Source organism: Martes martes, assembly GCF_963455335.1.
Source record: "Martes martes genome assembly, chromosome: 7".
Lineage (NCBI taxonomy): Eukaryota > Metazoa > Chordata > Mammalia > Carnivora > Mustelidae > Martes > Martes martes.
Window position 1 is genome coordinate 113,262,749 of NC_137894.1, and position 22,076 is coordinate 113,284,824.

Genomic DNA, 22,076 nt, shown 5'->3' on the forward strand with positions numbered 1-22,076 from the left:
AATTTGTGTATTTTCTCAGGCTGCTTTTGGGCTTTTTCTCATTATCTTTTGTCTCTAATAGTCAGACATATGATGTGCCTAAGTGTCTTGTATTTATCCTGTTTGTGGTTACTGAGTTTCTTGAATCTGAGAATTAGTCTATTTCATTTGTTTTAGAAAATTCTTCTAGCTATTGTCTCTTCATATATTGCTTCTGCTTCATTTTCTTTCTCTTATCCTCCTGGGACTTCAATTTCATCTATGCTGAATCATCTGTGCTCCTCTTGTCTCTTACACTGTGCTCTTTCTGTTCTCTGTTCCCACTGTCCTTTGATAGTTTTTATTAACCTGCCTTTTATTCACCAAGCCTGTCCACTCACTGTAGGTTAAACCCGCCCAATAAAGTCTTAGTTTTAGATATAGATTTCAGTTTTACAACATCTATGTGATTTTCTAAATAGATTACAATTCTCCATCTTTTTTTCTATTTTGTTTGTTTATAACATTTGAAGTCCTTATCTGTTAACTTCAATATATGGATAATATTGTGGATGGCTCCTATTGATTATTTTTTCACTCTTGATTACTAGCCACATTTTCATGCCTCATTCTTTGTTATCATATGTTAGACACGGAGTATAAAAAAACCATAGAGACTGCTATGGACTAAATTATCTCCCCCAAAGCATATGCTAAAGCCCTAAATCCTAATGTGACCGTATTTGGAGATAGGGCCTTCAAGGAAGTAATTAAGGTTAAATGAAGTTATAATCCAATGAGACCGGTATCCTTCTAAGAAGGGATACCAGTGATGTGTGTGCACAGAGAAAAGGTCATGTGAGCACACAGTGAGAAGGTGGTCATTTGCAAGCCAAGGAGAAAGGCCTCAGGAGAAATCAAACTTGCCAGCACCTTGCTCTTGGACTTCTAAGCTCCAGAACTGTGAAAAGATATATTTTTGTGGTTTAAGTCACCCATTTTGTGGGATTTTGTTATCGCAGCCCGAGCAGACTAACACAGACCAAAGCTGATTTCCTCCTTAAGACATTTCCCATTCTACTCTTGAGAAAACAAAGTAAGGGCTTGATCATCCTCAATCTAATCGGGAGGAACTAGTTCAGTGCTGGGTTGCTTCTTTAGTAAGAATACATCTACTTCTGGCTTCACATATCTCAAGTCAAGACCTAGAGTGTGCTTGTCGCAGGTGCCTTTCTCTAACTGGGGTCTGTGTCCTAAGCACCAGGAGATTACAGGACAGTTCACTCATCCTTCCTGGTCCAGCCCATCCTTGAGTGTAAGCCTCTTGGGCTTTTTTTTTTTTTTTTTAATTAATCTCTATGTCCAACGTGGAGCTTGAACTCACAACCCTAAGATCAAGAGCTGCAGCTCTACAGACTGAGCCAGCCAGGAGTCCCACCTCTTGGGCTTTTAATGGAGAGTCTGGCAAGTCTCTGTTGTCCTCTGCTCTGAATGTTCTGTCCCTTGGAGAATTTAAGCTTAGCCCTTTATCCTCCTTTCCCCGGCATGTTCTGGCAAAAGCTCCATAGAGCAGGCCCCTCCCATGGCGGGGTGGGGGGGTGGGGTGGGGGGGGTTGGTGCTTTGTCTCCAAAACACTGTGTTAAGGTGGGACCCACCTGCATTCTGCCTCTCCCGGCCAATCGCATAGTTCCCAGGACAACCCTAGCACTCAGCAAATGTCCTACAGGGAAGATTGGCCATGGGATTGGGGCACCTCTAGATTCCGTCATATCAACCCACGTGACCAGTGCAAATTCTGATTTCTTCTGTGGTGGCCCAATCTGTAGGCTCTGGGCACACACCCCAGGACAGATGAGAGTCAGCACCTGTGGGTGGGCTAGAAGGGTTATGCCTTCTTCAGAACTTGAGTGTTTCTAGCACACTTTGTTGCCACAGACATCTTTATGGCTTTTGTGACTGTTGTAGTTACTGTGCAGTGGGAGCCACCACTGCATACTCTGTGGGATCTGAAGCCCTACAAGTAATTTTTTAAATTTTTTTAAAATTTAAAAAAATTTTTTAAAAGATTTTATTTATTTGACACAGAGAGTGATCAAAAGTAGGTAGAGAGGCAGAGAGAGAGGGGGAAGCAGGCTCCCCACTGAGCAGAGAGCCCGATGTGGGCCTCGATCCCAGGACCCTCAGATCATGACCTGAGCTGAAGACAGAGGCTTTAACCCTTAACCCACTGAGCCACCCAGGCGCCCAAGCACTTTTTTTTTTTTTTAAAGATTTTATTCATTTATTTGGCAGAGGAGAGAGATCACAAGTAGGCAGATAGGAGGGCAGAGAAGGAGGGGAGGCAAGCTCCCTGCGGAGCAGAGAGCCCAATGCGGGGCTTGATCCCAGGACCCTGGGATCATGACCTGAGCCGAAGGCAGAGGCTTTAACCCACTGAGCCACCTAGGCACCCCTACAAGTACTTTTTTAATAGAAATTTTACATCATTCGTTTTTCCTCCTTGAAATAGTATTTCCACATTACCTTTTCCCGCCCTCCCACCCCCAGACATTTCAGCCTAATATATTTTTGCACCTTGGAGGTTTTTACCTCTTATGGCAAATGGTTGGAAATTTATGGAGTATTTCTGGTTTTCTGGGGTTTGTTTTTGTCTTGTTTTCTAACATGAAAGAGGAGGAAAGGGTAAGTGGGAAAGGAGAATGGGTACTTTCCTAGGAATACTGATTTTATGAAAGAATACATATAGAGTTTGAGAATCTAGAACTGGAATACCTTTAAAGCAGCTATGCCTAGAAAACCCTTGGAAAGTCTGGGTATCCATTTCCCAGTTTTAATATTGGAATCCTAAGTCAGCTATCAGATCCCTGCCGACCCGAAGACTGCATAGTCATCTATACTTAAAAAGTCAGCCCACTGTGGCCCATACCTTAAATCAGTATAAAAATAAGCTGGGAGAGGAAAAAAATCTGTAATACTATTGTTAATTCTTCCTTATTCTCTCTTTATACAAACGTGAAAAAGATTCCAGAGAACAGCCCAGGGGAAGGGGCTTATCCACCTTCTATTTTAAAAAATCACATTGACTTGGGCGCCTGGGTGGCTCAGTGGGTTAAGCCTCTGCCTTCGGCTTGGGTCATGACCTCAGGGTCCTAGGATCAAGCCCTGCATCGTGCTCTCTGCTCAGCGGGGAGCCTGCTTCCACCCCCACCCCAACCCTCTGCCTGCCTCTCTGCCTACTTGTGATCTCTCTCTGTCAAATAAATAAATAAAATCTTTTAAAAAAAAATCACACTGACTTAATATTTAAAAGCTTTTTAAGATCAGGTAAAAGATATAATTAAGCCCAAAGATTAATTCTCAGATAATCAATCTGTAAGACCGGGGGTGGAGACGTAATAGTCTAGTGCTAGAATATCACTTTTGTTCAGCTAGACCGCTGCTGTCCCATCTGGTTGTGCTTCACAGGTAAGCTGCTTCACTCATGCTTTCTGAATTCCAGAAGGGAAAAAAGGTCTTTTGCAAATTGTTTAGTAACCAGACCGCAGTAATAGGATGGTTACATCAAAAGTGGGCTTCAACAAGTTTTGAAAGGCAGACGTTTGGTAACAATATTGTTAATTCAGCAACAGGCAAACCAACAACTTCCCTAAACACTGAGGACTAGACAAATTTTATGTAATAAACTTGGCATAGTCCTCTATTACTTTCCTAATGGCCATTTTCCAGTTTGATGCCATGTATCACCTGGAGCAGATGGCTATATTGAGCTGTCCTGAGGAAAAAAACAGACATTTTTCTACCAGTAGGAAGCAACCAGTGGAGGACTGAACTGAGTACGTGAAGACACCATTATCAAGAATGAAGAATGATCCATGATGTTTGAAAGCTCAGATGGCCTAGATCCAAATTCATGGAAAGCTGCAGGCATTTTTCAGAATACATCTAGAGAAAATGCAAAACTACTTCTTTCTAAATTTCTTTGATATCTGGGATCAGCCAAACCCCAGGGACTGAACTTGTCCATCAACAAAGAAAGTTACCCTTTAGTTACCACCATCAGGGAGGCCAAAGGAAAGGAAAAGACCCTAGAGAAATAAACAAGAATATGCCGATGGATAAAAAGGGAAAGCAAGATAAAAATATTCCAGGGGTGAAATAGGAGCAAGGAAAATGGACATAATGGAGATCTATGAAGTCTAAAGAAAGTTCTTGGAAAGAAATCTGAGCATCACTAAGTCAATAAGGGTCTGTCTGTATGAGGTTATAGTGAAATCTGGCTTCTATTTTTTATGTTTAAATTTCCCTTGGTCAGTTTTCTGATAAACTTACTATATTAAAAGAGAAATATCATCCTCTACTTCTACGGATCACTCCTTTCGGGGCACAACATATGCCAAAGGTCAATCAACAGAGCCAACATTAGCAGTAGGTTCATGCTAGGGATATACTTACCTGCTTCTGGATCTGCAGGAATTCTCCACATGTATAGGTTGAAGTCATCAGAGCCTGAAAGGATATACTGTTGGGATAAAAAAAACAACAACAACAACACATATTTATTATTTATATCTTGACTGATAAAATATCTACATCTATCTATATAGAGAAAAATTTTTTAAAAAATAAATGAGACAAATGGGCAAATATTCATAAGGCATCACACAGCAAATACCCTCTTCAATGTATTTGCCAATTAAGAGATTCACTGGCTAAAACTCAGCAATAAAAACCAAACAACCTAATTCCAAAATGGGTAAAGGACTTGAACAGCTATTTCTCCAAAGAAAATATATAAATGCCTAATAAGTACATGTAAAGATGCTCAGCATCACTAATCATTAGGAAAATCAAAATCAAAATCACAATGAGATACCATTTCATAGTCACTGGGATGGCTAATACAAAAAAAAAAAAACCACAAAAAAAGTAACAAAACAAAACAAAACAGAACAAGTGTTGGCAAGGATGTGGTGAAATTGAATTCCTGCGCATTGCTGGTGGGAATATTTAATGGTGCAAACACTATGGAATACAGTACAGAGGTTCCTCAAAAAGTTAAACATAGGGGCACCTGGGTGGCTCAGTGGGTTAAAGCCTCTGCTGAAGCCTTCAGCAGAGGCTTTAATGTTATGATCTTGGGGTCCTGGGATCGAGCCCCACATCAGGCTCTTTGCTCAGCAGGCAGCCTGCTTCCCTCCCCAACCCCCTCTACCTGCCTCTCTGCCTGCTTGTGATCTCTCTCCCTCTGTCAAATAAATAAATAAAACTACCACAGAACTAACATATGACCCAGAAATTCCACTCCTAGGTATATGTCAAAGAACTCAAAGCAGGGACTTGAGCTATCTGTACACCAATGTTCATAAAAGAATGCTTACAACAGCCAAATGTGGAACCCAAATGTCCATCAATGGATGAATGGATAAATAAAATGAGGTATATACATATAACAGACTATTTTTTAGCCTTAAAAAGGAAATTCTAATCTGTGCTACAATATGGATGAATCCTAAATGCATTATGCTAACTGAAATTAGCCAGATATAAAAAGACAAATATTGTACGGTTCAACTCATATGAGCTGCCTAGGGTACTCAAATTCAGAGATAGAAAGTAGAATGGTAGTTGCCAAGGACTAGGAGGAGGAAGGACAGGAGAGTTGTTGCAATGGGTATGGAGTTTCAGTTTAGGAGGATGAAAAAGTTCTGGAAATGGATGGTGGTGAAGGCTATACAACAATCTGAATGCAGCTAATGCCACAGAACGGCACACTTAAAAATAATTATAATGGCAAGTTTTGTTGTATATATACATATATTTAAGTTTTGTATTATTGAAGCATAGCTGACCTACAATGCTATACTACTTTCAGGTGTACAACATAATGTTTTGACATTTCTACACATCATTCAATGTTCACCATGATAAGTGTAGTTACCATCTGTCACCACACACTATCACAGTATTATTGACTATATTTTCCCTATGTTATACTTTGCAAATCCGTGACTTACTTATAACCAGAAGTGTGTGCCTTTTAATTCCCTTCACCTATTCCACATCTCCCTAACCCCCCCTTCCCTCTGGCAACCACCAGTTTGTCTTTCTCTAGGATTTGTCTTTCTCTATCTGACTGATATCACTTAATATAATACACTCTAGGTCCATGCACATTGTTGCAAATGGCAAGATCTCATTCTTTTTTATGGTTAATATTCCATATGTATATATATGTGTATGTATGTATACATGTGTATACCCTCATGTATGTGTACACACACACACACACACACCACATCTTCTTAATCCATTCATCTATTGATGCACACCTGGGTTGCTTCCATAGCTTGGCTACCATAAATAATGCTGCAAAAAACACAGGGGTGAATGTATCTTTTCAAATTAGTATTTTCATTTTCTTTGGACAAATACCCAGTAGTGGAATTACTGCATCATATGGTAGTTCTATTTTTAATTTTTCCAGGCGCCTCCATACAGTCTCCACAGTGATTGCTATGTTATGTATATTTTATCACAATTTTTCAAAAACACTTCTAATGCAGAACAAAAAATTAGGAGCATCCCAGAGATCTTTTTCCAAGTGTAAGCATCCTGAACGTCCCTGCTGTCAACTGACATCTTTGAACAGGAAGCCATCACCACCCAGCCATGAGTTAGTGCTAGGATCATAAGCAATCCCCATCTATGTGGCAGTTTCAAACTACTTGATCTCAGACAGGACACTGAGCCAGACTGATTTTAATTAGGACTTATAAAAGCATTGTCTAACATTGTCTAACAGCAACAAGTCAGCAACCCTGACAGCTCATTTATTTGCAAAGATTACCAAAAGTATACTGCTTTAAGCTTAAGTCAGCACTACTCCCTGCCTTTTGGTGTCATCCCCTTATTTCCTAGAAAAAGAAAGGCCTATAGTTTTGTTCTCTTTTTCTTCTTTTTTTTTTTTAAAAGAGGCAGGGAGGGGAGGGGCAAAGGGGGAGAGAGAGAGAATCTTAAGCAGGTTGCAAGCCCAGCACAGAGCCTAATGTGGGGGCTCGATCTCACAACACTGAGATTGTGACTTGAGCTGCAATCAAGAGTTGAACACTTGGGGCGCCTGGGTGGCTCAGTGGGTTAAAGCCTCTGCCTTCAGCTCGGGTCATGATCCTGGGGTTCTGGGATCGAGCCCCACATCGGGCTCTCTGCTCCGCAGGGAGCCTGCTTCCTCCTCTCTCTCTGCTTGCCTCTCTGCCTACCTGTGATCTCTGTCAAATAAATAAATAAAATCTTAAAAAAAAAAAAAAAAAAGAGTTGAACACTTAACTGACTGAGCCATCCAGGCCACCAGGGCCTACAGTTTTCTACAGAAAACTTCTGACTTAAAAATGACACTGAACAATTCCAAAAACTGTTAAGTTCAATTTACACACAACTTCATGCCTTACGTAAATACTTTACAATAATTAAAAAATCAATTCACCAGTCTTCAAAATACTTGTAAGAAAGTGAGGAAGGAGGCAGAGAAAGGCATGTTTAAAGATAATGAAAATGTTACCCACAAGGGTTAGGTGATTTAGCTCAGGGCACAGTGGAAAAAGAAATGGGTCCAATTTCCTCACCTGATAACTCTCTATTATTGTCTGAATGTTTGTGTTCCCCACCAAATATATATTTTGGAATCCTAATGCTCAATGTGATGGTATTAGGAGGTGGGGCCTTTGGGAGGTGATTAGGGAATAGGGTAGAGCCTTCATGAACAGAATTAGCAGTCTTAATAAGAGACCCAACAAGGGTGCCTGGGTTGCTTGGTCAGTTAAGCATCTGCCTTTGACTCAGGTCATGATCCTAGGGTCCTGGGATCGAGCCCTGCACTGGGCTCCCTGCTTGGTGGGGAGTCTGCTTCTCCCTCTCTCTCTGCTCCTCCCCATGCTTGTGCTCTCGCTTATTCTCTCTCTCAAATAAATAAATAAAATCTTTGTTAAAAAGTCTCATAATAGGGGCGCCTGGGTGGCTCAGTGGGTTAAAGCCTCTGCCTTTGGCTGGGGTGGGATCGAGCCCTGTATCGAGCTCTCTGCTCAGCGGGGAGCCTGCTTCCCTTCCTTTCTCTCTCTGCCTGCCTCTCTGCCTACTTGCGATCTGTCAAATAAATAAATAAATAAATCTTTAAAAAAAAAGTCTCATAATAAAGAAATCTTTTAAAAAAATAAATAAATAAGAGACCCAACAGAGGTCCCAGGTGCCTTCCACTATGTGAGGATACCCAGAGAAGTTCATGTTCTGCAACCCTGAAGACAGCCTTCACCAGAACCCAGCCATGTTGGTACCCTCATCTTGGACTTTCAGCTTCTAGAACTGTGAGAAAGAAACTGTAATTTATAAGACACCCAGTCTGCGCTATTTTGTTAAAGCAGCTGTAACAGACACTCTCTGAAGCTCATTTAATTTAAGATTCTATGCTTCCTCTGTGAGGGAATGGTGGAAATCTGATTAGAACTAGAAGTCTCTAAGCTGCTGGCTCATGGTTACTTGACAAATCACTTCATAAATATGCTCGAGACAAGGAAACCCAAAGACTAATCCCACAAGACTTCAATTAAAAAGTTTCCTTAGACACATTTAAAAACAATTTGAGTTTAAAAATGGGCAAAGGACTTGAAAGGACATTTCTCCAAAGAAAAAAATATGTAATGGTCATACACAAAATGGCCAATAAACACATGAAAAGATGCTCAACATCACTAATAATTAGGGAAATACATATCAAAACCACAGAAAGAATCTATCTCACACTCATTAGGATGGCTCATATAAAAAAAACCCAGCATGTAGTTCCTCAAAAAATTAAAAATAAAATTACCACATGATCCAGCAATTCCACTTCTAGGTAAATATCCAAAAGAATTGAAAAGAGGATCCGTAAAAGATATTTGTACACCCATGTTCATAGCAGCATTATCACACTAGCCAAGAGGTAGGAGCAATCCAAGTGTCTATCAACAGATGAATGTATTAAAAAAAAATGGTATATACATACAACAGAACATTATATAGCCTTAAAAAGGGAATTCTGACTTGTGCTACAACATGGATGAATCTCGAACACTTTAAGTAAAATAAGCCCAATCACAAAAGACAAATATTGTACGAATCCAGTTACGAGGTACCTAGAGTAGTCACATTCATAGAGAGACAGAAAGTAGAATGGTAGTTGCCCAGGACAGGGATGGAAGGGAGGAATGGGGAGATGCTGTTTAATGGGTATGGAGTTTCAGTATGGGAAGATGAAAACTTCTGGAGATGGATGGTGGAAACGGTTACATTATGATGTGAATATACTTAATACTATTAAAGTATATACTTTTTAATTTTATTTTCTATTTTCTAAAAAACTTTTAGAAAGATTTTATTTATTTATTTGACAGACAGAGATCACAAGTAAGCAGAGAGGCAGGCAGAAAGAGAGGGGGAAGCAAGCTCCCTGCTGAGCAGAGAGCCCGATGCAGGGCTCGATCCCAGGACCCTAAGATCACGACCTGAGCCGAAGGTAGAGGCTTAACCCACTGAGCCACCCAGGCACCCCTAAAGTATACACTTTTTTAAAGTTTCTTTAAAACAAGAAAAAAAAGAAAAAGTGAATCCTCATTGCCCTGACTTTAGGATTCATCCAGTAACTCCCTGAAGTTTCTGATACTTTCCTTACAGGAAGTTAGGAAGCTGGAATTCAGGAACCCAAGGGCTTTCCTCTCAAACCTGTTTACAAAACTACCTACTAGTTAGGGGGAAAGATTGACTGATTACATAATAACTGGGCACTTATGTGCCAGGTACGCTGGGACTTATGAAGACATGTAAGGTAATACCTGGGTTCCAAGGAGCTTATGGTAGAAAATATACATGTGTATATTCATAGACACAACTACCATGCCAGGAAGTAGAGATCACTAGGTGCCATTATGACAAATAAGATGCGTGGTGAGTCATAAGCGGCAAACCAAGCTAGATTTGAGCATGGAGCTGACCTTGGGTAAAGACGTGAAAAAGGTGAAAGGAAGGGGGCAAAGGGAAAGCAATGGGTGCTGTTTCAGGAGAAACAGGAAGCAAGGCATAGCTCAGTCCTCAAAGATACCCTGCTCACATCCCTCAGGCCCTGCTGCTTCATACGCTCTGCCTCACTGCCAACTGCCAGTATCAAAATCAAAGCCTAGGAGACGGCAGGCTGCTCTGGTGAACAAACATTTCTTCGAAGCTGCACTCAACCGATGACTGGCGGAAGTGGGCATATCAATATTCCAGCTTCCTCGTTCCTGGGGGGAGTGACTCTGAAGTGAGTCCTCAACACTCTCTCCTCTCAGGACCAAGCTCCAAGTGTCCACAGCTGTTGCTGGCTCACTAAGTCACCCTTCCTTTCCTAGCGTACTCCCCCACTGCTCTAGCATTTCTTGCATTTCCAAATTAACCATGCGCATCTGAAACTTGAACCCAAAATAAGACACATAGGGAGAGGGAGCCTAAAAGAACTATCTGTTCGTTATTTGTATATATAGTATATACTTAACTTATTACTCAACATCTCATTTCATGCTCTGTGTTTAAAAGGGGCTACAAACTTCATACAGAATTCCTGCTACTCTGTCCCCGCCCCCAGAACTTTCTCAAACTAGACAAACAAAAAATAAATATTAAAAAAAAGTAGGGGAGGGGCGCCTGGGTGGCTCAGTGGGTTAAAGCCTCTGCCTTCGACTCATGTCATGATCCCAGAGTCCTGGGATCGAGTCCCATATCCAGCTCTCTGCTCAGCGGGGAGCCTGCTTCCTCCTCTCTCTCTGCCTGCCTCTCTGCCTACTTGTGATCTCTATCAAATAAATAAATAAAAATCTTAAAAAAAAAAAAGTGGGGGAAAAAAGTGAGACAGGCTGGGCTTATCACAGGTTTAGTATTTCATAGTGAAAGATCAGTGCTTTCCTATTTGCTCAGCTATTCAGCAGGGAAAGTCATGAAAAGGTAAAAGGGGACTCCCAGACAGAATGCTGACTCAGAAGACTGCCTTAGAAGGAAGAAAACTCCCACAGAGTAAAGGCCTCTGAGATTTAATATGACAGCTCCTAAAATATGTAGAGAATGCATACAATGTACAGGCTTCACCTCAGGAGTAAGGGCAATTCCTGATCCTCTCTTCCTCTTGGAACCATCACAAGGGAACAGCTTGGGATGATTTCCAAGGCGAGGGTCTTGACCCACTGCCGTCTAGTCAGACCGTTTAAGTGTTCACACACTGGAATCACAAAACTGCCCTGGAATTCATTTATGGCATTTCATGGTTGTCTGCTGGGCCCCTTCCAGCCTTAAAAGTTGGCTGCCTGGGATACTGCTGACTGTGGGAGACTGAAATAAAAATGAGTTCATCCTTTATTCATTAAACAAATATTTATCCAATGTCTACTATGTGTTGGGCACTGTGCCAAGGAAAGAAATACAGAATTGGTTAAAAAAAAAAAAGATGCTATCCCTGCCCTCATGAAGCTTCTTATATTTTACTGGGTGGGGAGAGAAAAAATTACATGCACATGTAATGTGAGAGAACAGTGGGTAGAGGAAAAAAAAGTTAAGAATATATGTGTGTGTCTGATGGTGGTAAGTGTTACAAAGAAAAATTGAACAGGATATTAGGACATATATAGGGTGCTGGGGGTTGGCTATTTCTGTTTTACATAGACTGATCACATAAGGCCTCTCTGACAACAAGGAATTTTGAGCAGAGTTCACATGAGGAACAAGTTGTATGAGTATCTGGGAAAAGAGTCCTCCAGGAGAGGGCAAAGAGTTCTGGACTAATTTAAAATCTAAGATAGTCAAAAGAATTCTTTTGTCTTTTTTTTTTTTTTAATTTTTTTTAGGATTTTATTTATTTATTTGACAGAGAGAGATCACAAGCAGATGAAGAGGCAGGCAGGGAGAGAGGAGGAAGCAGGCCCCCTGCTGAGCAGAGAGCCCGATGCGGGGCTCGATCCCAGGACCCTGGGATCATGACCTGAGCTGAAGGCAGAGGCTTTAACCCACTGAGCCACCCAGGTGCCCCTCTTTTGTCTTTTTTTGTTTAAGCTTTGCAAAAACACAGATTATTTCAAGCAGACTGACTGCAGAGATATGTTTAACATCATCAGAGCAGCTGGAAATGGTCCCTCTTCTAAGGGTGTACTGGAAGGGGCCATCTCCTCCTAGGGTCAGGCTGGAGCCTACGACTGAGGCCCTGCTAACAGACAGTGCTCAAGAGGACAACTGGGGCACTGCTAGTCTTGACCTGCCTTCTCACAGTTAAGACTTGTGGGGGGCGCCTGGGTGGCTCAGTGGGTTAAAGCCTCTGCCTTCGGCTCAGGTCATGATCCCAGGGTCCTGGGATCGAGCCCCGCATCGGGCTCTCTGCTCAGCAGGGAGCCTGCTTCCTCCCCTCTCTCTCTCTGCCTGCCTCTCTGCCTACTTGTGATCTATGTCTGTCGGATAAAGAAATAAAATCTTTAAAAAAAAAAAAAAAGACTTGTGGGATACAAGGAAAAATGAGCAAGAGAACAAAGACCAAATAGTGCCAACACCAATCACCACCGAAAGATATCACTACCCAAACTGCGTGATTATATCCAAATTTAGTAACATGGTAATTACTTGAATTAACCAGAAAATTGAACTTCACCTCAAGTGGTGAAACTGAAGGTACAGGTTTCTTTCTCTTCCTTTTTATGTTGATATCTAATTTCAAATAGTCTCTGCATATTTTTACCCAGGGAATCTGGTGTTGAATCTGAGGCTGCCCTGGAGTAGTCTTCTGGCCTAGATCATAGAACGGTTCAGCAGCAGATAACCCTTTAAAAATAGGTAAGCTACAGCAATATAACAGAAAAACTGCTTGCCCTAAATTCCCACACTTAATATTTTTACTCCCTTTTATGATGGAGGACTTCACAAGCAAAATTCACATTTAAAACACTACCAAGGGGCACCTGGGTGGTTCAGTTGGTTAACTGACTGCCTTCGGCTCAGGTCATGATCTTGGAGTCCCGGGATGGAGTCCCACATTGGGCTCCCTGCTCCGCAGGGAGTCTGCTTCTCCCACTGACCTCTCCTCTCATGCTCTCTCTCTCTCATTCTCTCTCTCTCTCTCTAATAAATAAATAAAGTCTTAAAAAAAAAACCAAACAGGGGCGCCTGGGTGGCTCAGTGGGTTAAAGCCTCTGCCTTCAGCTCCGGTCATGGTCTCAGGGTCCTGGGATCGGGCCCCACATCGGGCTCTCTGCACAGCAGGGAGCCTGCTTCCCCCTCTCTCTCTGCCTGCCTCTCTGCCTACTTGTGATCTCTTTCTGTCAAAATAAATAAATAAAATTAAAACAAAACAAAACAAAACAAAACACTACCATGAAAAAACTTAAAGATTGTTGTTCTGTTTTAGAAAAGCAAAAACTAAACAAGGTGATATTAAATTTATCGCCAAGTAGGACATGAATGTAAAGAATCACCTTCTCTTAGGTCTTTTCTTTGATTTTATTCTAAACAGTGTGGGAGGTAAATGACAAATTAAAAACTCACTTCATACAAATCTTTTATTTTATATCCTAACTAAGATAAACAGGGCAGGGCTCCAAAGAAGGAGAAAAATATTTTGTAGTCCAGTATCTAGGCAATTAAAGACCTATTTCCCAAAATACTCTAGATTACAGGAGGAGGTGGGAGACCCACAGACTAGTTCAGATCAGAGAGTGGGAGACATACTTAATTTTAGTTGGACTTTGTGGGTAAAATGGGTGACACCAATGCAAACACAAGCATTAAGTTGTGCGGATCCATGTCATCCACAATCCTCCCCAGCTAGCTGGCCACAAAGGTTAAAGGCTGACCACACTCTAACCCACCTCACTGTTCATTCATTCTACAGTCCCAAGAAGACAGTCTGTTTACTCACCTCAATGCAGCTCATTCGCTTCTGAGTGAACACGAGGCCAGGGCATTTTATCTAATCCTTTTATCTAACCCACTATCAGTATGGAATATTAACTTGGTCAAGGAGAGGGACACAACAGCTGTTCTTCTCAATAGATTTTAAGGAGGAACCACTACCATCAGCATGAAAAAAAGATGACTGCATTAGCACTCTGTCGCTGTCTCATTTGCCCACACATCCTTGTCAATCCATTAACCTTTATAGAAAACAGCCATTCACCTAACACTTCTGACTCTCTGGTAGGCTGCTGTAATATCCAGTGTCCCCCTCCAGGAACTCCTGCCCCTTTCATCTCTTAGCATTCTCCAATTACACAAGTTCTGAGAAAGACCTCTGTCTGTTTGCAAAGGCATTTTGTTAGCTGAATACCCAGAGAAGTCCATGCCTCTAAAAACAGAGACCACCTTTATAGAGTCACCCAAGTCACAAAAAATTTTTAATAACTTGAAGGGTCAAAGAGGGATCTAAGCATAGCCTGGCCTGCCACAGCAAAACTGCCTACTAAATAGAAGCTTCTTAGAAGAAAATGGGAAAAAAACAAACAAACAAACAAACAAACAAATCCCAAATGTATTAGCCATTGTCTAGCAAAGAAATTATGTTTCTTTCCCTAACACCTTTACTTAAAGGTGTTACAGATAACCTTACCAACAATATTCTAAGGCCTCACTTAGAAACATAGATAGAAGCAAAAACTGCCCCCTTCTTCCCACCCAAAATCCACATTAAAAAGAGGAAAATGTTCTAGACAGCAGGAGGGATAGGCCATCACCTGATATGCTCCAAGAATAACCCATTAATGTCTTAACAGGCCTTTTGCTAACAGAGAAATATCTTTCTGCTCCATTTCTAAGTGTATGTGTATGTATGTGTGTTTGCACAGCATGTGATATTCCCAAACATCTGTTGATAAAGAAGGGAACATATCAATCAGTTTCCATTCATTGAGTACTGATCAACTTACACAGTTTTCTCCAAGGCTCCTTCCATAGTAATTGATTAATTAGTCTCCAGTAAATGGCATGCCTGCCTAATTAACTATATTGACTAGGATAGAAAAACCAGATGGCTATTCTAGCCTAGATTAGTAACAGCAGAGAGACTGCTATTTAAATCTTACTTCTGACCTTTTGTCAGAAAGAGAAAAAAATGTGATTGAACAATTTCGTGATGTGCTCTTTCAAAGACTATTTCCAGAAAAAAGTTTGCAACTGGTATATAATATTCATATCATTTACACCCAGTACCTGCCACAAATGCCATCTAAAGCAATCAGTGCGATTTTGCTTTGGAAATGCCCAAAGCCGTTAAGCTTATTTTATCTTATTTGTGGCAGGGGAAACAGAATTCCCTTGGCTCCCAACAAAAGAATAAAAATATGCATACCCATAAGACTACCACTATTTTTTGCTCAGGTAAAGTTACATGACTCTTGCTTCTACTTGCCATTTCAACTCCATTAGGTTCCTGGAATTCTTTGGTTTATTAAAATAACCAAGTAGGAAAATTCTATTAATAAAGAAATGTTCCATAAAGACAGCCAATAGTAGTCAAATAATCAGTAGGGAAGAAATGTAAAAATGCTCTAAGTCTCCAATAGCTGCTTGTAACAAAGTAGGCTACATTATTTAAATATGAATTTTTATTTGGCAAAACTCTTTTGGAAAGCTGGGCAAGAGGAAGGACAATCAACCCAATGGCCTTCGGCACTGATCCCTCCTCCGTGGGCCTCAGTTGCTGGATGTGGGGCCTGGGCAGTGGAGAGACAGCATCACTCATTTCAGTCTGCATAGGAGTATTTATACTCATTGTTCAAGCCAGGGTCTCCAACCACTCAGAGGAAGAAACGTTACTTTCCTTTTTCTCCAAAGTCTGAAGACACCCGAAAGAGAGGCAAATCTCTATGGGAGATAGGGCAGGTAGAGCAGGAAAGGTAATATTCTGTTCCCTTCATGAGTATCTACCAGCAACTTCCTGGTAGAGTGCAGCCTCCAAGCCAGAACTATACACTGAGGGAGACCGCACCACCAGATCCTATCTACTCCTTTTGTTCCTAAGAAGAAATCAAGCTTACCTGTGTTCCTTCTCCGCTAAACACTTATAAACCAGACCATATCCAATAGGCTGCTATACTCCAGAACCTCTGAAGCTTTCAAAGCTCTAAAACTGCATCAGTAAATGAACTAAAGGATCTAATCCATGGGTAAAATCTTAATTCAGGATGGCTAATACCCGAAACTGCTAGGTTTCCGGAATTTCATGAACTCTTTAATTTTATATGCAAAATGATGTGCATATGTACATTTTCCTAAATAAGTGTTCATAGCTTTTAGATTTTCAAAAAGGTTCAGGATTCAAAAAGAGTTATACATGGCTGATATTATTTTCATGCTGCCTTCTCTCTACAAAAGCCTGTAAAATAATTCACCTAAATAATATATACAACAAGGAATTCCTCTTAGCCCATGGAAGGTGCTACCAACATTTCCTCTGTAGAACCCAGGTAGCAGCTCGTCTATGAGGAAGAGAAGAGAGCACGATCGCAAGCAAGAGACTTGAGTCCAGTCCTCCTCTTGTGACCGATGATACCTGCTGTTTCAAACACTCTAGGCCTCAGCTTTGCATTGGGGTGAAATCTGTCACTGGGAGGATTCAACATGAAATCAAAAGTGCCTCAGAAGCTAAAGGGCTAAAAATATACAAGATAGAAAAGGAAGATGAGGAGAAGAAAATAATAGCCTCAAGTCACAAAGCAAGTCAAAGGACAGACCCCAAGAGGGTGCCTTTATTTCAGATAAAGGAGAACATATGGCATGCCACACCCCCAGCGAGCTTAATCAGGGCTACATGGAGTTATAGAAAGAGTCAAGTTAAACTTTATGTGCTTCATTGGCCTAGAGCACACTCACTGGTGAATGCCTGCACCTCTGCTATACCCATATAATGTCAACATAGAAAGGCTGAGTGATGATGTAATGTCTGAGGCCAGGCCACGTATTCAAGGCCATTTTGTTGGACTCACAGGGAACAAGTCAGCTCTTCTCTCCAGGGGATGAGTTAGGATGATTTCATTCTCATGATTTTGGGGGCCCTGCCATCTATCAAGTTTAAAAGAAAGCCCTGGGTAAGTGATTCCAGTGCTCAGAAACTCCAATGTTTAGCCCTTTCGAGAAAACGTTATCATACTTTCCCTTTCCTTCCCCATTCCATTTTCAGCAAAAGGTAGCAATTGTAAGGCCAGGCTTTAGGTTAAAACCAAAGCAAAAGAAGATTTAAAAATTACCACAGTGGGGCGCCCGGGTGACTCAGTAGGTTAAGTCTCTGCCTTCGGCTCAGGTCATGATCCCAGGGTTCTGGGATCGAGCCCTGCATCAGGCTCTCTGCTCAGCGGGGAGCGTGCTTCCCCCTCTCTCTCTGCCTGCCTCTCTGCCTACTTGTGATCTCTCTCTGTCAAATAAATAAATAAAATCTTTTAAAAAAAAATTACCACAGCAAGGACGCCTGGGTGGCTCAGTGGGTTGAGAGCCTGCCTTCAGCTCGGGTCATGATCCCAAGGTCCTGGGATGGAGCCCCACATTGGGCTCCCTGCTCAGCGGGGAGTCTGCTTCTCCCTCTCCCTCTGCCGCTCCCCCTGCTTATGCATTCACTATTTATTGCGTTCCCTCTGACAAATAAATAAAATCTAAAAAAATTTTTAAAATAACCACACTGTCCATTTCCAGACTACATATATACCTATTAGCCTGAAAGACTGACTTCCCAGAAGCCTGAGCTCTGCTGGACTTTCACAATCTAGGGTAAGAACCATTTAAGGAATTGTGAAGGAAAGGGAACAAAAGCTGAGTGCTGCCTTACAAGTGTGTGTGCCAGAAGAGCTAGCAGGTGGAAAATTGGCCTTCATTTTAACCCTGTTAAGAGACTAGCTCACTGAGTATGCAGAGGGGAGTGTGAAGCTTGGGAGACAGAATGTACCCAGTCAGGCTTCAGGGAGAAAAGAAAAAACAAAAAATCCAAGTACAATGGTGATAGCAAGGAGGAGAGCCCTTGGATTTAGGCAGCCTCCAGAGGAAGGAGTGCTATTTTACTGAAAGATTTCTTTTTTTTTTTTTTTTTTTTAAGATTTTATTTATTTCGGAGAAAGAGAGCACAAGCCAGGGAGACAGGTGGAGGGAAAGGGAGAAGCAGACTCCCCACTGAGCAGGGAGCCCAATGTGGGGCTTGATCCCAGGATCCCGGATCATGACCTGAGCAGAAGACAGACACTTAACTGAGCCACCAAGGTGCCCCGACTGCAAGATTCCTCACCATACTTTAAGACTAGAAGGTGGGCTGGTTTAAAAAAAAAAAAAAAAAAGTTCAAGACCATATTTGGGTTAATTGTTTCTGCTGATGTTCAGCCAATCTGATGTCACTTATACCATCTTATCTGATGACAGAAGTTATAAACTTGAATAATTAAAAAGATTGTAGGAGAAATAAACAAACTATATATTTTTGGCCAAGAGCTGGGAAGACAGATTGTATATAGGGCTTTCAATGAAAATCATGAGGCCCCTGGCTGTCCTAGTCAGAACATGAAACTCCTGATATCAGGGTCAGGAGTTCGAACCCCACATTGGGTATAGAGATGAACTAAAGTTTAAAAAAAAAAAAAAAAAAAAAAAGAAAAAAATTTGAAAGAGGTTGTTATCGGGCAGTCGTGTGTTTTTGTTTGTTTGTTTGTTTGTTTTTAAGATTTTATTTATTTGAGAGAGAGAGAGAAACAGAGCATGAGCAGGGGGGAGAGGCAGAGAGAGAGGGGAAGAAGACTCCCCACAGAGGAGGGAGTGGCAGTCATGTGTGTACCACAGCCTCTGGCACACAGTAGATGCTCAGTAAGTATCTGCTTTCTTATTTTAAAAGATGGGAGGAGAGGGAGGCAGGAAGTAAGGGTCCAGTAGGAGACAGGAAAAGGGAACTTGTCTCCACTCACCTATGAATTAGGGACAGACCAAGAAACTAAACATGAGAGAAAAGTATCCTGCTGGAGGCCAGAGGTTTCAAACTGGTGGCTCCTAATGTAGAACAGGTATGAGGTACAGATTAATTTATTCATACAGTAAGGTTTTAATTTGTTGTGATATTTTAAAAATCGGGAGATTTTTACACTAAAATCTTGATCTCTGGCTTCCCTTGAAAAAACCCAGAGACCTTCATGGCAACAATGGGCTAAAGCTGAGTCAAAGCTTCATTTAGATGGGAGTCATTTATATTTAGATGGGGTGGGATCGCTATATTGGCCACAGTCACCACCACCTCCACCGATGACTTCTAACCCAATTCACTCATTTTTGCTGCTTGCGTTGCTTCTGCTGGCATCAAGGTGTAGAGGGCTGTAATGTGACTCTTGATCTCAGGGTTGTTGAGTTTGAGCGTCCTCCCACACCCCGTTGGGTATAGAGACTACTTAAAAATAAAATCTTATTTATTTTATTTTATTTTTTATTTTAAAGATTTTATTCTATTCATTTGAGAGAGAGAGAGCATGAGAGGAGAGAGGTCAGCGGGAGAAGCAGAATCCCTGCCGAGCGGGGAGCCTGATGCGGGACTTGATCCCGGGACTCCAGGATCATGACCTGAGTGAAAAGCAGTTGCCCAAACAACTGAGTCACCCAGGCACCCCTAAAAATAAAATCTTAAAAAGAAAGGGGCTCTACTGAGATCTCAAAAATCTGGGTTCTAGTCCTGGCTCAGCTACAAACATGTATTTTGTCTTGACTTATGTCCCCAACATCTCTGAGACTCAGTTTTCTTTTTCATCTATAAAAGGAGGGTTATACAAAATGATCTCTAATAGCTCTATAATTAGAATTCATCTACAATGGTAGCGCCGAGCATAGGCAAAACACAAAGTAGGCTCAGCCTATTTCACACTCTATTCCCTGAGTCCAATTTCTTGAAATGTTAATTTCATTTTGAGACTGAAGAAATACCTAGTGAACCTAGGTTAGTCTAAAAGGAAGTATAGGCTCTCTGGCACAGTATCTGGGTCCATTTGTGTGGAAAGACTAATCTCACTGTAATTAAAAGCCAGAAGACTGTCTTAGATAGACAGATCACTTACTGTCTTTCTTGACCATGTTCATTCCTATTATGGAAATTCTCAGATTCCTCTCTGGGATGGCTACCCAGCCTATGACTAAATGAAGAGTTCCAGAGCACAGAGCCTCCAGCTGTGGGTGTTCTCGAAGTATACAAAAACAAGAGCAAATATAAAGACCAATATAAGGAAAGAGTAGGCATTGGAATTTGAAAGCAGCAGAAAAAATCCTGTCTGGACTAGTCAGAGAATATAATGTCAGTCCTGCAGATCATACTGTAACCGTGGCAGCTGCTGCTTTAGCTCTGAGTGTGGAAAGTCAGAGCCTATAAATCACCTCAGAGAGACATGTTCTAGCAATGAGAGAGTAAGTTTGGCCTTCTGCACAACACTTAGAAAGTATAAGCTCGGGACACCTGGGTGGCTCAGTCGGTTGGGCCGCTGCCTTTGGCTCGGGTCGTGATCCCAGGATCCTGGGATCAAGTCCCGCATCGGGCTCCTTGCTTAGCGGGGAGCCTGCTTCTCTCTCTGCTTCTGCCTGCCATTCTGCTTGCTTGTGCTTTGTCTCTGTCTCTGTTTCTCCCTCTGAGAAATAAATAAATAAAATCTTAAAAAAAAATTAAAAAGAAAGTATAAGCTCAGTAGATTAGTCTGACTGAAAATCTATTAATTCATCCTCATAAAGCCCTTGGAAGTTGAGCAGGAAAAAATGGTACTTATCAATTCTGATTTATAGTCAGAGAAGCCTTAGGCCTACAAAGCTAAAAACCACACATTGACCAAAGTATTCAAGATTTGCTTCAACAAATGTTTATTGTGCTTTCACTGTGTGCCAGGTATTAGAGACAAGGCAATGATGAATTAGCCACACTTCATTTCTTAGTCCCCAAAGAGTGAACAAAATAGCCTAACATAAATCTCTGTACTTCCTATTCCCTAGGTTATATACTTCTGATCATCTCTATGGGGACTATGAACAGACTTCAAAGACTCTACCTCTGAAATGGATCCAAAGGTAGATTCAATGACTTTGCATCCTCCTTCACAGAAAACCACATATCCCAACCAAAAAACAATCTAGTTTGTTAGAGAGGCTACAGTATCCATAGACTTTTTCTATAGGATAAAAAATCACACATAAGGAGTGCCTGGCTACTTCAGTTGGAAGACCATATGACTCTTGATCTCAAGGTCATGAGTTTAAGCCCTACGTTGGGTGTAGAAATTACACATTCTTTTAAAAAACACACATAATAAATTGGTCAAATCTGAAGAGAAAAAAAATCAAAAGCTATTCAATATTTTTATCATTATGTATATAACCTTAAAGGCAAAAACAACTACATCTTGCCAATGTATGTAACCAGGACAATCACGAACACTTACTGTGGTTCTGCCTGTGGGAATACCTGTCCCAGTGTATTTGGGCAAAATGGTTATTATAATCTAGGTCAGAGTTTCTCCATCGGGGCAATTTTCCACCAGGGGACATTTGGCAAAGTCCAGAGACATTTCTGGTTGTCTGGGGAATGACTAGGAAGAAATCACTGGCATCTAGTGGGGACAGGCCAGGGGTGCTACTAATTATTCTGAAATGCACAAGAGAAGCCCACAAAACAAAGAATTATTCAACCAAAAAGTCGGTATTGCAGAGGTTAAGAAAGCGTGGTCGGGGGTGTTTTACATATTGGCTAGAGTAATAATTGGCTAGACCCATATTGGCTGGGTCTTTTAAGGGCTCCACGCAGACAGGTTCTGGCTGCTAATATAGGAACTGAAAGAAAATTAACATCTATTCTCCTTTATATCTTTCATCTTTCCCTCAGCCCCTGTGTTTCCAGTAATAAAACCCAATAAACCATTACATTTAGTGTCTGCTTTTTATTGGTCATTGAAATAAGAATCACAAGAGAGTGACAGAAGATGGAAAATAAACTTAAAAGCAAGAAAGGCAAGAAGGAAGAAAGGAAGGGAGAAAGGGAGGGAGAGGCTTGGTTGTCATTTCCACATCTAAGTGAAACAAAATCAACCAATCGAAAGAGTGGATAATG

General features: G+C 41.3%; 1 protein-coding gene across 2 annotated transcripts in view; it reads right to left on the reverse strand.

The window, feature by feature from the left end:
• Positions 1-22,076, reverse strand: part of DCAF5 (DDB1 and CUL4 associated factor 5) — a 100,999-nt gene that overhangs the window by 22,951 nt on the left and 55,972 nt on the right. For both annotated transcript variants that reach the window (XM_080807913.1, XM_080807912.1), the window contains exon 7: positions 4,412-4,478. In XM_080807913.1, the coding sequence (XP_080664039.1) occupies positions 4,412-4,478 (67 nt within the window). The remainder of the gene's footprint in view (positions 1-4,411; positions 4,479-22,076) is intronic.